The 15,191-nt window shown below is 48.4% G+C and overlaps 6 protein-coding genes across 6 annotated transcripts; 3 read left to right on the top strand and 3 right to left on the bottom strand.

Moving 5' to 3' along the window:
• Positions 1–1,340: 1,340 nt before the first annotated feature.
• Positions 1,341–3,046, top strand: LTR84_001802 (uncharacterized protein; the record flags this gene model as incomplete). Its single annotated transcript, XM_064845420.1, has 6 exons — positions 1,341–1,856; positions 1,913–2,075; positions 2,133–2,343; positions 2,398–2,586; positions 2,652–2,841; positions 2,903–3,046. The coding sequence occupies 6 exons, from the start codon at positions 1,341–1,343 to the stop codon at positions 3,044–3,046; spliced, it is 1,413 nt and encodes a 470-aa protein (XP_064706965.1).
• Positions 3,047–5,457: 2,411 nt separating this feature from the next.
• LTR84_001803 (uncharacterized protein) lies at positions 5,458–7,359 on the top strand (the record flags this gene model as incomplete). The annotated part of the gene is made up of 3 exons (XM_064845421.1): positions 5,458–5,878; positions 5,940–6,054; positions 6,108–7,359. 3 exons carry the CDS (start codon positions 5,458–5,460, stop codon positions 7,357–7,359), a joined length of 1,788 nt encoding a protein of 595 aa, XP_064706966.1.
• Positions 7,360–7,521: 162 nt separating this feature from the next.
• LTR84_001804 (uncharacterized protein) lies at positions 7,522–8,511 on the bottom strand (the record flags this gene model as incomplete). Its single annotated transcript, XM_064845422.1, has 2 exons — positions 7,522–7,975; positions 8,036–8,511. The coding sequence occupies 2 exons, from the start codon at positions 8,509–8,511 to the stop codon at positions 7,522–7,524; spliced, it is 930 nt and encodes a 309-aa protein (XP_064706967.1).
• A 647-nt stretch (positions 8,512–9,158) lies between these two features.
• Positions 9,159–10,059, bottom strand: LTR84_001805 (uncharacterized protein; the record flags this gene model as incomplete). The annotated part of the gene is made up of 4 exons (XM_064845423.1): positions 9,159–9,751; positions 9,797–9,827; positions 9,879–9,902; positions 9,952–10,059. 4 exons carry the CDS (start codon positions 10,057–10,059, stop codon positions 9,159–9,161), a joined length of 756 nt encoding a protein of 251 aa, XP_064706968.1.
• A 516-nt stretch (positions 10,060–10,575) lies between these two features.
• On the bottom strand, positions 10,576–11,696 carry LTR84_001806 (uncharacterized protein; the record flags this gene model as incomplete). The annotated part of the gene is made up of 2 exons (XM_064845424.1): positions 10,576–11,263; positions 11,314–11,696. The coding sequence occupies 2 exons, from the start codon at positions 11,694–11,696 to the stop codon at positions 10,576–10,578; spliced, it is 1,071 nt and encodes a 356-aa protein (XP_064706969.1).
• Positions 11,697–12,382: 686 nt separating this feature from the next.
• On the top strand, positions 12,383–13,954 carry LTR84_001807 (uncharacterized protein; the record flags this gene model as incomplete). Its single annotated transcript, XM_064845425.1, has 1 exon — positions 12,383–13,954. One exon carries the CDS (start codon positions 12,383–12,385, stop codon positions 13,952–13,954), a length of 1,572 nt encoding a protein of 523 aa, XP_064706970.1.
• Positions 13,955–15,191: the final 1,237 nt, after the last annotated feature.

The following is a 15,191-nucleotide window of genomic DNA, read 5'->3' on the forward strand; positions in this document are numbered from 1 at the left end:
AATCTGATTTAGTCAGCCTTGTACGCATCCGATATGGTAGCCGAATGCAATCTTGGCGAAGAACTCTCTTACCTCACAGTCAAGTCCTCTGCTGTCGCAAGCTTTGACCTGGCAGCATCAATTGCAATATACAACAGGCTGATCAGAGTAGTGCACAGCTCCAGGAAATGCCAATGAAATGATGCTAACGCTAATGCCTCCTCTTCTTCAATTCGACAACGACAACGTTCGCCCACCAGCCGGCCTTTTATGTTTTGGATTGAGGCCTGTATACCGCTACGATTCGCTCTATTGCAAGATGAGTGAATGTCGTAAGTCGACAGGATGTTGAAACGTGGGTAGGCCGTCATAGTATTCGTTGGCAAGCAGCATCGCACCCTGTACTTGAACAACGTACTCAATGATGGAAGCACATATCCACAGGCCTGCGAGAAAGTGAAGCTTATGTGGACTCAGGCATATTTCTGTGGGGCACTTCAATCAGGTCGTCTTCCACATTTTGATTGATTCTTGAACGATTTGGATTGGGTACTTTCTGGCAAGGGTTGTGCGTGGTTTGACTTTTGAATTAACGCCCCTAGATCTGTGATCGCTGCTCATTTATTGCATATCCGTGAAGGAGATCTAGCAGTTCGGTGTCCCATTTCTAAGGTGACAGTCGGGCGAGCTTTAGAGCTACACATCTACTGTCTCTAGCAAGACTTGCTTCGAAAAAATCAAAACCTCGACATATGATTGCATTCAATGCCTACGAAGGCCTCAATGATTAATGTCCATGGGTCAGTGCAGTCTAACCATAGCTCAGTTTCGCTTTGATGATTCATGTCGTGGTCCGCACTATTGAAGGAGTCGTGCCGGCTTTTTTGAGCAGTGAGCATGGGGTCCTACACTCCCAAGATTGATCATGGTAGGCTCTCCTAGACGAAGTTTGAGTCAGTCCCTACATTGACGTCTGGCATTGGATCAAGTGCCTGCGGGAGATTTCCGGCCGAGATATTACTGGGGCTCCGAGAGCATCCCTGTGGGGTTGGGGCGTGAACTCCGTCCGCTCGGGATCCCGGCTCAGACACTCGTCCGCCTCCCCACAAGATCAGCTTCTCGGAATTAGAAGAGCACCCCATTGCGGAACGGACGACTAGACCTCGTTAACTCTTCACACCTGCGACGATTTTTCTGATAGATGATATCCATCGAACGATGTGGACCCGCTCGGTCAATCGGAGGGACTTGTGCCGGCCATAGCACTGTTGGCAGAAACAAAAGTACAACGAGATCATACACGTTCTCGTATGAATTTGCAGATCAAACTGCATGAACGCAGTGTCACTCGTAAGAGAGAAATGGCACCATTCAAAGTGATCATCATCGGCTCCGGACTCGCGGGCAATCTGTTAGCAAACGGCCTCATCAACAATAACGTCGATGTGGAGGTCTATGAACGTCTGGCGCGAGATGCCAAACGGGAAGGCTACCAGATTCGACTTGGGGAGAACGCTCTTATAGGTCTTCGTGCGTGTCTGACACCAGAACGAAAGCAGGCGATCATAACCAAGTTTGGTCGCAGCAACGGCAAATTCGCTGCGGCTCCTATCATGTACAATGGAAACTTTGAGCAGACTCTAGATTTGAACAGATTTCCTAACTACGAAAAGTCTGCAGCCATTAGTCGCAAAATCCTACGCGACCTGCTTGCAGAACCGGTCGATGAAGCAGGCCGTCTTTTCTATGGCAAGGGCATCAAGGATTATTCTGTGATAAATGCTGGTGCCGATAACGAGAAAGTCCGGGTCCGATTTGAAGATAATAGTACGAGCGATTGCGATATCCTCATTGCCGCTGATGGAGCACACTCCAAGGTTAGTAGTTCCTTGCAATAATTTATTCACCCTGCAGCCTGATAACAACGTTACAGATCAATGGACTGATTGGCTTGGATAACCTCATTACATTGACATCACATATGAGTTTCTTGGCTAAGAGTGATCTCCCAACGGAAAGTTATCTTCGAGGCGACAAGGTGTTTTGGAGAGCACCCATAGGAGTGTTATGGGGCAAGCGAGCAATGTACTATTGCGGTAGTGACAAATCCTCCCTGCTGAATTATGAAGCATGACTGACCTGCAGCCACTCAGCATATCTCCCAGATCAAGTTCGATTGAATGCAGATACGGCCGACTCTGGTGATGCAAAACAGCTTCCGCAATATGACCAGTCGATTTCTTCGTGTTTCTTTGCCTACGCGGCTCCAGTGGGTGAGGTTCCAGACGATATCAAGGGATGGTCAACCGAACAACAGTGGAAATGGATTGAAAGAGATATGGGTGCACATTGGTGTACAAAGTAGTACGTTTCAGATAATGACTATGGTCCTCGATGATCCGAAATGCTAACACATAGCCATCGCACCACCAGTCAAGAAATCGCTCAGCTACTGCACGGCGCGGAGCTTTACATTTACCAGGGACGAGTGAGCCAGCGGCCATCAGCTAAATGGCGTCAGAATGTTCAAAACGAATCAATACCAGAAAGAGGACATCCGAGGGTGTTGCTGATTGGTGATTCGATACACGCCATGATGCCGAGTCTGTAAGTCTAAATCGACATCCGATGATTAGTTGAGCACCTTGCTAAGATGATTTACCATTAATCAGAGGTATGGGAGGGAACCAAGCTATGAGAGATACCGCAACGTTGCTACCAATCCTAGTTCAACTGAACGAGAAGGCGAAGTCCGGAATCGTAGGCCGTACCGATGTCGAAACTGCTTGTCGGGAGTACGAAAAGGAAATGATGCCACGCGCTTTTGGATGGGTTGACCGCAGTGGTGGTACAACGGCCTTCGTAAGTCTCACTGAAATCCACCCGTCCCTCCTTGGTCGACTAACAAGTTGTGCTTTCACAGTCTGAGGACCCGTCAACGTGGACGGGGTGGCTTAAGTTGAAGTGGATAGGCGTGCTACTGGACATTGCCTACAACGTACAGAGGCTTACTAGCCTGTTCTACACACCAGTATACACTGGCGACGCCCCTGAGTTCCAAGGTTGACAATCGCACAATGGCACACGGTGCTGTGTATATTGCTCTGCTCAACACGCAATCTCCAGCTTTGGTTTTCCTGAGCACATGAAGCAAGCCAGAACCACCTTCATGTTACATTAAGCCCTTGCTTTCATCGCATTCACGAAATGAATGAAACGTCGCGTCGAACGTGTAGAGGGCGGTCCCAGGTTGGAGAGGTTAAAGGGGAGTAAATGAACCTTTTGTACAGAAGGGAATTTGCTTCTGCAACACGGCAACTATTGGTCGGAGTTGGTACTGGAAACAATTCACATGTCCCCACAGAGTCTCGAATGGCTAAATAACTCATGATATTCACGGCGTAATTTCAGGATCTAGTGCCCTCTTCTCTTGCCCATTTATAAGGGACATAACAGTCATCGTAACCACATTGTCTATCCCGTGCGTAGGCCTATTGGAACAAGGGATAGACCTCTGCCCGAAGCAACTCCCAGACCCTGGACTTGGTCTCAGCCTCGACAAGCTTTGTCGCTGCTGTCGGGTCGACACGGAAGGGTTTGATAGGCCTTTGGATCGAGGTCAGCGCTCAAATTGAAGGACAGTGTCTCTAGCCCATAATGTTCGTGACAGGTGAGAGGGAAAAAGATCTACTCACATTTCATCGTGGAGACACCAAGTGACACGTTCCGGGTGCCCAAGCCATTCACACTCCCGCTTCAAAAACTCGGCTCCTGATCCCATAAATGGGCGCCCATTCAGATTTGCGTTGCCCGGAATTGCCAAAATTGCAAGGTCTGGTTTTGGCTCTAAGTCACGCAAAATGCCTTCATATCCACCCAAATGAGCATTCCAGAGCATGACCTTGCCGCTGTCGAAGAAACGGAAGTTGTACATCAGCTGACCTCCATCGCAGTGGGAAAAAACGTTTTTGGGGTCTTTTATGAAGTCAATGAAAGATTGCATGCGCAAATCACGTTTGTTAGCGGGGACCAGCTTGTCGAGTTGCAAGAGTCCATATTTCATGCCGCGTGTGATATCCAAGGTGCAGAGGAAAGGCTGATCATCAGCCGATGGCGGCACACTACCTGTGTCCCACACATCAGGTATGCTGTGGTGGTCGACAAACATAGCATGTAAGGACGGCCACACATCGACCGCAGAAATAGCTAGAGAAAAATGAGGTTCTCGAGGAGCATTAGGAAAACTGTCTCGGAGTTTGCACTCTCCTTTCAATGCTTTGTCCCATGTCTCCCGATTAAAGAGGGGGATTCTCTCTCCGCCTGCGACAGGAATTAATTGTCGTTCAGGGACGCCTGCGTCACGCATCAGCCGCATCACCTCGCAACTTCCGATGACCTTAGCACCCGTTTTTAAGGCGATGCGATCTGTACCGGGGAGGCTTCATTTGTCAGTCGTCCGAAAATTTGATTTGCCGGGGGCTTTGTAAGATGCATACTGGTCAAAATGAGCATGAGAGATGAAGATGTAGTCCGCCTCAGTTATAGAGTCAATGGTAAATGGTCCAGGCGTAGCTGATGGGCGGTCGATGTACGTGTCCAGAAAAATGGTCAAGCCATTGGACCGAACACGATAAGTGGTGGCACCTTAAGATTTCTCAAGTCAGTTGTCTTTGACAGCTACCAGAAGTGAGGCATCAGATGTTTCCAGAATCATACCCAAAAATTCAATGGTATTATCCAACCTCCTGCTGTCATCGCCCATCGTAATCCTTTCGTTTGTACTCAGCGACAAGGCTCCTTTGAACTATGAACCTTGGTTAACCCAGGGAGGGAGATGTCGCAAATATTGGAGTTGCTAGTAAGGGGCTTACGTCCTGACTTGCAATCCTGGAGCTGATGTATGCGCCGAATCATTACACAGCTTTGCCGTAGGCCAATTTCAGGGACTAGCCACAGGGTTTGTGTTAAGCCCAAGAAATAGCCATTGTACATTCATGCCACGTGCGATAGACCAATACTGCGGTGATAAGGCACATGTTATTTGCCGAATCGGTTTTAAATGTTTAGAAAGTTGCCAATTCCGAGATGGCACAAGCCCCGTTAGAGTTTCTCCCCACAATCCCGAGGCTGGATCCCCAGAAGAATTGCACAAGTGAGCCTGCTCTCATCAGTGTTAACGCGGGGAGATCCCGTCCGTCACTTCGGTGTTGTCCACGCATCTTCGGCTGCATGAGTTAGGCTTAACATTTGTCGGCACATGACGAGCAGTAGCCTTACTTGGTACCTAGTGTTCTAACAACTGCTTTTGCTGACATTTATTACAATAACGCTTTAGGACAACGAAGAGCACTTCGATAGATGATAGATTTATCCTCGGGCTCCGTGAGAGAGCATGCCAGCATACACTTCTGCAAGAAGCCAAATACCACAGACTCTGCTCCCAGCACTAGATGATATAGGCGCTCCATCATAGTCACCATGATATCCGCATCGAAAAAGGTCGAAGTTATTTGCTGCGATGGAGGCAGTATTGAAAACCACCCAGATTACCCTGGCTTCAATCAAGAATCCAAAATATTACCGCATGGCTCTGTTTTTAAGGAAGGGGCCCTAGCACTTCCATGTGACATACTGTACGAACGCGATGTCCCAGTCAAGCTACGTGATGGCATAACAATATATATTGATTTGTATCGGCCACCTGGAATGGACACCACCAAAGTCCCCGTCATCGTAAATGGGGGTCCTTTTGGGAAACTAGGAGGTTTCAATAGGGCAAGGTTCAACGAGATGCCATACAGAATGGGTGTTCCACAATGTACAGTGAGCTCGTTGGAGAAGTTTGAAGGCTTGGATCCCGCATATTGGTGTTTGCACGGCTACGCAATTGCTCATCCTGGTCGGTAACAAGCGTACGGAGATCCATTGGCGCCGAACTTGACTAACACCTAGATCCTTAGACGATCGGGGCTCATGGATGTCAGAAGGAGACGCACACCTTGATTTCACGCTCCATGGTCAGGATGGCTATGACTTGGTCGAATGGCTGGCGGCCCAGAGCTGGTGCAATGGGAAGTAAGTGTTGACTGCTCCGGGTCGCGCAGATTAGTGGTTTACATCGATTACAGGGTATCATATGCAGGTAACTCATGGCTATCACAGATTCAATGGTCTATCGGGGCGGAACAACCACCTCACTTGGCTTGTCTTGCGCCATGGGAAGGCTGGTGTGATCTTTACAACGATGATGCTGTCAGAGGAGGCATACCGGCCCCGGAGTTCCAGCAGAATCTGCTAACCTATTCATCACCCTCAAATGGAAAAGCGGAGAACATCAGCGCGATGGCCGCCAAATATCAACTATGGAACGAGTATTGGGAAAATCGAAAGGCAACGTTGGATCGCATTACTGTCCCGCTATATATTGTATCAAGTTGGACAAATCTCTTGCATACGCGTGGCACTTTGAAAGGATATCTCGGGGTGGCCAGCGAGGAGAAGTGGTTGCGCGTGCACAACAGCCACGAATGGCCGGATTTATACTACCCGCAAAACGTTGAGGACTTACGTAAGTTCTACGACTATTATCTAAAGGGGATCAAGAACGACTGGATTTACACACCAAAAGTCAGGATGTGTGTTCTAAACCCGGGAGACAGCGATGTGATCAATCGACCAGAAGGAGAATTTCCTTTGGCTCGTGAGGTCTCGAAGAAGATGTTTCTCGGCAGCAATGATTTTAGCCTCCAGATGAATGAAGTGGTACCGAATGCTGCTTCCACTCGTTTCGACGCACGTACAGGCAAAGCAGAGTTTTTCTATACCTGCCCAGACGAGATGGAATTGACCGGGTTCTTCTCCCTAAAGCTATGGGTTGAGGCAGTGGATACGGACGATCTTGATTTGTTTGTGAAGGTGTCCAAGCTAGACTCTGACGGAAAACTGCTGGAGACCATGTGTATTGATGCAGGTTACCTACAGCCGAACCCAGATGCAGTACGGCAGAAAGTCCTTGATGAGCATCGTGCGGGAAATAAAGCATACGATCTATTTTTCTCCGAAGGTTCGACTGGCAGGTTACGGGTGAGCCATCGTGATCTTGACGAGGCCAGATCAACCCCAAGCCAACCTGTTTATACCCATCGCAAGGAAGATAAACTTCAGCCGGGCGAGATCGTCCCTGCTCTCATCGAGATGTGGCCCCACGGTATGCTCTGGGGTCGCGGCCAGAAGCTCATGTTGACGGTGGCTGGCTACAATACAAGACCGGAGCACACACCCAATCTCACGCCACCAACTTACAATAAGGGCACTGCAGTGATCCATACAGGAGGAAAGTATGATTCGCACTTACTGGTTCCTTTCATCCCTCCGGTGTGACAGAAGCGGGTGGTCTAGATAATAGGTGTTGATTGATTCAAGAGGCTCAAGTGCCCCACATCATCTACTGTAGTAGTTGTCCAGGACATATGCTGTCGACTAGAACCATAATTTGGCCCAGAGCAGTCATGGAAGAGCATTAAAAATTGAACTTTGTGTAGATTATTCACTCGGCCCCACAGGCCACATTTGAAAAACGCTGGTTCCTCCTCCACCTACAGCGAAGTCGAAAAAGTCTTGAAATTGAAAATCGGTCTCTAACGCCTGAGACGATTGAGATAAAAGAGCATCAAAGCTACTAGCTCCAGTGATATACTGGGGGTTAGCTGATGTATCGTCTTCTTGAGTTCCCTTCTCACTTTGTCTCGGCGCATCTGGGAGAGCAGTGGACAGGGTTAGCCGCTTGCGTGTCCTAGCGGCCTGCATGGCCTCGTCGAGTGTCTGTAGCAACCGTTCGAAGGGGCCAATGGCCACTTGGTGTGAACAACTGGAAGAGAAACAACGCGTAATACTTCTCATAAGTCCCATGTCAGCATCCGCCATCCAATGGGATGGATCATTCATGACTCCCATGTAAAGAGTGAAGATGGTGTTCAGGCAGTAAGGGGTGATCCACCTGTTAGAACAAAAAGAGTCAGTTGCATGTAACGGGTCGATGTCGTTGAGGTATCCTTACCGCAGAAATGGCCAGCTGGCGGGACAATTAACCAGAACGTTGACATATTTTGCCAGCGATCGCGAGGCATTCAAGCAAACCACATTCGAGGATGCTATTCTCACGGAATGACGATCTTTAGCGCTCGTTGGCAATTTTCCAAATAGTGCTGCTCGATGGATGACCAGCAGGGCATTATAATAAATGCAATAGAGTAAAACGCTATCCATTGAATGTGCACTCATATCAGCGCCGATCAGGTCGGGATCGGTTCTCCAGATTTGCGGGAGATTACTTCGCCAGTCGGTCAACATCTTGTCGATTGTATCGATTTGCTTGAGCAAGTTATTCTCGTCATTCGATTCGGCAATCCTGCTGTAGAGGCGACTCATAATAGTGGACAGAATCTGACAAAGCTGGATGATATGTGGGAACACGGCGGGCCTGGAGTTTGTCTCGCTATCTTCGTTTCCAGAGCCGATATGCGCTGGGCCCATGATGCGCTCTACGTCGCAATCTGTGTCATTAATGATCGACAGTCGTCCAGATTCGAAGGAGAGTTTTCTGACCAGTGATCAGCATTGCTGAGAATGGATATATCTCACACAATAACCCACTTGTCAAGGCAATAACATGTCCACCAAATGCAACTTCTCAGCTCATGGTTTCGTTCCACAAATCTAAGCTCAATCATCTCCTTGTGGGCGGAAAGAGCTCGGTGGAGGCCGAGCGACTGCGCAATACGAATCGCTGTGCCAATCGCAAAAACAGCTTGTCCTTCCTTGTTCTGGTTTGTCAGCTCGATGGTCTGAATTCATGGTCAGTAACAGTCCTTGGAGAAGCAGATCTAGAAATACATGCCATTAAGATCAAGCATTGCACGCTAGTCAGGTATGGCGAGGCTAAGATAACATCGTACATAGCCCATGTTGCAGCAAAGTGAGTGGCTGAAATGTGCTCTGAGGCTGGGAGACTTCGAGCTCCAATAGCAATGAGCAGATATATACAGCATATAGTGACTGGCTCGTGCAGAACACCATGATCATAGAATTCATCCACTATTCTTCGCGTTTGAATCTCGTCCAAGAATGGGAATATCCGATGTATGCTTCCGAAGAAGGCTAGGCAAGTTTGTCAATATCATTCATTGCTTATCATCAAGGAATCCGGGACGCAGCCAGCGGAAGACATTACCATTGATGCACGATATCGCCGTTTCCTTGTTGACCAGAGGCTGGTGTTTCGGTCTTGGCGTCATGATCACTTCCTCAGAATGACTCAGTAAAGGGCAGAAAAATTCCATAACGCCTAGGAAGAAACCATCCGGCCTAAAGTACTCTTCTGCCGATTTGGCCAACACCTGCGTCGAAGTCTTGCCCACGTACTTGCACTTTTGCGGATCCTCATTCGTTTCAATAAGCACAACTCCTTCCACGCCGGTGGCTGTCATGCTGTCCCGCGACGTGAGCGACTGCATACCTGGAGATGGATCCGTGCTTGGTGAGCCATGGCCGACTTGCACATTGCTTCCAAGCAAAAGATGCTGGCCAGGTTCATTGCTAACATTGTGAATAGTCTCACGGTCAAGAGATGGCGAGGCCACAATTTGAGTCATGCGCGTGAAACCGTTTCCAGGCTCTGGCGAACCCAGGTAAGTAGGGCGTTTTCGAGATGCATTTCGAGACTTTCGTGGAGGTCTAATAGGCTCGCCATTACCGCGAACGAGATGCGAGCCATCTGCCCTGGTCATCGTACATTTCTCTCCATATTTTTGACAATTACGACACCGTCCACTTTGTTCATCACAGCGAATCTGGAGCTACATGAGCATTTCCTGGTATTGAACTTTGACAATGTCACTTACTTTGCGCTGCCAACAACTGTCACACTAGTCGTCCAGTTAGTTTATGCTGCAACGACGCACGCAGCCAACTTACTGCCTTGGGTCTTCGCCGAGCACTTGTCATGGCATTCGACAAGCACGCTAGACTGTGGTCTGCGACCGGCAGGAGAGATTCGTTATATCCATTCGTATCCTCCGTCATATCATATTGAGAGTAACGGTGTCCAGTCGAAGTAATGGTAGATACCAAAACGCAAGAGTCTGAATCTTTTAGAAGATCGAAGAGCAAGTGCCGGTGAAAAAACGAGGAAATGCCGGGTTGATGGTTCGACCTCACCAGTTAACCTTTGGTGGGGAAAGAGGGGGTCCGGGGTTGGGATCTGCCTTGACTCGGCACCACAAGTCGCTCGGAAAGATCTCAAGCTCATGTCATCAAGTCATTGATATCTTGGTTGAACATCTAGCGAGAGACTGTAAATAATGACAAGGAAATCTGAGCGTGGCTGGCGGCCTGCGAAGATGGCTTGACCTATGTGCCTGAACTTTTCCATATCCAAATATTTCATGCTCGAATTGCCATGGACCATGCAGTGGAAGGGGAGTGAAACAAGGAGGGACTGCCAGAATCACCCATGTTTACATGTCAAACTATGAAAGTGACAAAGCTACCCAAAATCCTGCCTGATGAAAGTAAATAAATTTACATGAATGCTATTGCTCAGTATGCCTGAACGCCGGCAAGTTTCAGCAGCTTGTCTGTCAATTCTGGCTTTTCCAGTGGCTCATCTCGCTCGTGTGGACAAATCTCACCGTTGCGATAAGCTTTGCCCTGCGGGAAAATGTTACAGTGTGGCCAGTGAGTGGTTCCCTCCCATTTCCTGAAACATTCTTGTTTCAACTCGAGGTCTTTATCTGAAGCCAGGCTTCGAGGCGTGTATGCGGCGTACACAACCGTGCGGATGTTGTTATTCTCCGGGAGAGAGGCATGGTGAATGGTTCTAGAATCCCACATGATCATGTCACCTGCTTCTGCCTCGATCTTAATCATCTCACAGCCGTGCTCTTCGAACCATTTCAATTCTTCCATTTTATACCCATACCAGTCAAATTGACCTGGGGCATCGGCTGGCTTTTCCGTGGGTGGATTCTCGTGAAAGAACTGCTCGAAAAGACTGGAGCTCCCACGCATCACGATCAGCCCGCCGTCCTTGAGACCAGCATCGGAAAGCAAAATGACGCCCTGTGCGCAGGCAAGGCCGGTGCGAGTCGGAGCCTGGTCGACGTGTGGCCATGGGCTCCATTTAACATCCTTACGGCCCGGTAATGTGATGTTGACAGCATCAAACGACACCAGCAGCTCCTCAGTCTGCCAAAGCTGGGTAAATGGTTTGATAACACCCTCTTCGCTATAATCGCCAGTCAGCTCGGGAAGGACATCTACCAGTGAGTGTCCTACCATCGGGCATCCCAAACCCATTTTTCATGTGCGGCACAATAATTCAGAACCATCCCTGCATTCATCATGACAGGCAGATGATCGGCATTCCACGTTGATGGGTCATTATAGTCCAGACCCATGTTGAACTTGGTAAGCCAGTCTAATGCCCGTTGCTGATATCCCAAAGCGCGCTCTCGAGGTACAGCATTCTTCACCAAAGCATATCCATGCTTAAAGAAATCGTCTCGCCAGTCACCAAAGGTCTTGTTCACTTGTGCTTCTAGAATGTCACTGCTGCCACGGACTTCCGTGCTTTTCCAGTCCTGCATCTGCTTGCGGCTGCTCTCGGGTACATAGTACGTTGTTGAGGCATCTTCCATTGGTCTAGCATGGGGTGCCATAGTGATGGCAAGTTCGGATCCGTTATAGAATCTCACTGGTTCTCGGGTCTATCTCAATTTGAGATTGATTCTTGTAAGAAGTCCCGAAGCTTGGTGGCATAGCACACTCTGAATCATTATATCCGAAACGTTGGATGCTTTGTGGCAAAACCATTCCATGACTGCCCATGTCCACTTACTCCGGTCCGATTTCTTGCTCCTCGAAGACCAATAAGGAGATTCAGGTAGCGTCCCCTGCACAATACTTCTGCCGGCAATCAGTTGCGGTGATGAAACTCAGTGTGACGGCACTGCCGTCCGTCCGCTCGGCCGGAAATTTATGCTTTTTGGGTTGAACGAGAAAACGGCACGGAAAGCATAAGCAGTAACGGCAGAACCAAAGCTGGGGAAGCGAACCTGGGGTATCAATCTATGAATCGAGGAGGAAGTAACGTACAAGGACCATGTTAATCATAGGACGAAGACATGGTACATAAAGAATCGGGATCTCTGGTAATGAGGACAATTCTCAAGACTAGACAGAATCCTTGGTTCTGGGAAGTGCTTTTTCTGTAGACTTCACACCCCCATTTTGGACGCTTCACTGATATTTCGTCACCGATAAACAATCAACTGTGTACATATTTGTGTGCTACTGAGATTGATTCAGTCACCGGGAACGCTTCTTAACTCAACACCTGGAAAAAATGGCTCCTCAACTTCAGCCCGAGGCAGCAGCACTTCAGGCTCGCAACAACTGCCATCCGCAATGGTGGAAAGATCCTGGTCTTCGTGAGCTCAATATACGCTTATTGGGTTTGTTCATCAGTACCATGGCATTCGGTTTCGACGCGGCTCTTATAGGGGGTCTTCTTGCCAACAAGTCTTGGTACATAGACCTGGGCATCTCAGGTTCGACCTTGGTGGGAGTTGTGATTGCAGCGAACTCTATGGGCGCAGCCATTGCCCTGATCCCAGCACCGTTGCTTGCCGATAAAGTTGGTCGCCGACCTGCATGCATTGTCTTCTGTCTGTGCATGATTGCATTCTCGATTGGCCAAGCATTCGTCCAGACATCTACTCAATTCCTTTCCGTACGCATTTTCCTCGGAATTTTCAGTGTCAGCTTGAACATCTGTTCAAACCTTCTTGTCTCTGAGATCGCACATCCAAGGCAACGAGCCCAAGTCACGTCTTTGTGGATTACCTTCTTTTACGTGGGCGCGATTATCGTGGCATGGATCGCTTTTGGTGCTCTCAACATTAAATCATCCTGGACATGGCGGCTGCCCGTCATCATTCAAGCTGCATGGAACATCGCTCAACTTCCGCTGCTGATATTTCTGTGTCCGGAATCGCCTAGGTGGCTTGTCATCAAGGGTCGTAGTGAGGAAGCAAAGGCCATCCTTGCCAAGTACCACGCCAATGGTGACCTTCGTGACGAGCTTGTTGAGCTGGAATACGAAGAGATCATAGCCACCACGACCATAGAGCAAGAGAAGAAAGGCAATACATTCCTCGAATTAGTCAAGTCAAAACCCAACCGCCGTCGGCTCAGCCTTGCAATTCTCTTGGGGTTAGCCAGTCAGCTGGTCGGCAACAGTGTCGTCAACTTCTACCTGGCTCCTGTGCTCGCATCTGTCGGCATAACGAGTAACCGCGCACAGAATGGTATTAACGGCGGTCTTCAGATCTGGAGCTGGATTGTTGCCATAATCGGCGCTTTGTGCAGTGAGAAATTTGGCCGTAAGACACTATTGATTGCATCGGCCTCAGGGATGTTGGTGACCATGTCAGTTGTCACAGCATGCTCTGCTGTGTATGCAAACTCAGGAAACATAGCAGCTGGAAGAGCCGTTATCGCCTTTCTGTACCTCTTTTTCGGTTGCTACTGCATTGGCTTTACACCTATTCCACCTCTGTATGTGGCGGAAATCTCGACCCCAGCCACACGCCCACTCCTGGTTTCCATCTACTGGATGTGTACAGGCTTGGCCCTCTGCTTCAATCAGCTCGTCAACCCTATCGCTCTCGGCGCCATCGGATGGAAATACTATTTGGTGTATGTTGCTATCATAGTAGTGGTCATTGTGCTTTTTACATTCTTTCTCCCAGAAACCAAAGGCTTGACTATGGAAGAGATTGCTGGTATATTCGACCCCGAGTATGCGGTCGCCAATACTGAAGCTGCCGCCCGTGTCTTGGAGAAACATGCTTTTGAACATGATGAAGGTATCATACAATCCGAAACTGTTGATACTAAGCGGAATGATGCTTGAGTAGCCTGTTGCTGCAGCCGGCAACTCATGAAGATGTGCTACACTCCCCTACCAGCTTGAACTGTCAGACAAGCTAAACGGATGCTGAGTATTACAAACCGAGATAATTTATAGTTTTTGCCTTAGTATGTAGCATACCTTGTAGCAGCTGAAGTAGCAATAGTACGTGGTGATTAATCAGATCAACATTTGTAGTCCTCTTTTCATTCTCAGTCTATCACGAGAAGTACGAGCATGAGGTCTAAAGAATACCCTCTATCACACCTTCCAGTCTGCAAGACAGACATTCTATCTTTTTCTTGTCCCAGCATTTCTTAGTAATTCGTCAAGCGACTTCGCATCATAAATCTACCTGAAATCTTGGATGAGTCCTTATCCATTCACCGTATCTTATCAAAGCCCAAATTGCTGGAAACATGCTCATAGAGATGAATGCGAGCAGACTCATTCCCCAGCCAGGCCCAAGAGATTGTAGAAGATGTTCTCCACAAAGCGGTAGGAAGGCTCCACATAAACTTCGCAGAACAGTATTCGCGGCCATAGCAGATGCGGCGTAGGTTGTAAATGCATCAACTAGATATGTTCCAATCGGAAGGAATGATCCAATCATGCCGTATCCCATCACAGCTGTACCAGCAATAGGCACAATCCAATGGACGCGGTAGTATATTGTCCATCCATAAAGTAAGAGACCGCAAGGCATTGCTATAGCTCCGGGCCAAACCAGAGGGAGACGATACTCTGGTTTCAATTCTCCACCTTTGGCCAGCTTGAGGAGAAGTGAGTCGGAAAACAAATTGAAAATCGAGATAGCAACAAATTGTCCAACGCCAACGCCGAGATAGCACAGTCCAACATTTTGAGCGCTTATACCATACTGTTTTATGAATAGAGGACTCATCGTCGTGAATAGCAGGTAGAGGTATCCGTACGTGATTGCAGCGTATATCGAGATTAGAAACACGATTGGCGAAAATAAAATCAACTTTGTGGGCCGTAATATTGATTGGAGAAAGATCTGCGCTGGAGGTTTCGTCTGGCTAAGGGCAGATCGTAAATTCGGATTGCCTGTCGCTTTTTGCTGTTCTCTGGTCTTCTTCTCAAGAAGGGTGGGGTGGTAAGTTTCCTCCTGCAGAGGCAGTGTAACGGTGACCTGGAGTGCAGCCTTGGTACATAGTCAGTACGATGCAGTCATCTCATGCTGAGGAGATAGTCACCAGAATTGCAATCAGGTAGA

Source organism: Exophiala bonariae (assembly GCF_035927105.1).
Source record: "Exophiala bonariae strain CCFEE 5792 chromosome Unknown scaffold_11, whole genome shotgun sequence".
Lineage (NCBI taxonomy): Eukaryota > Fungi > Ascomycota > Eurotiomycetes > Chaetothyriales > Herpotrichiellaceae > Exophiala > Exophiala bonariae.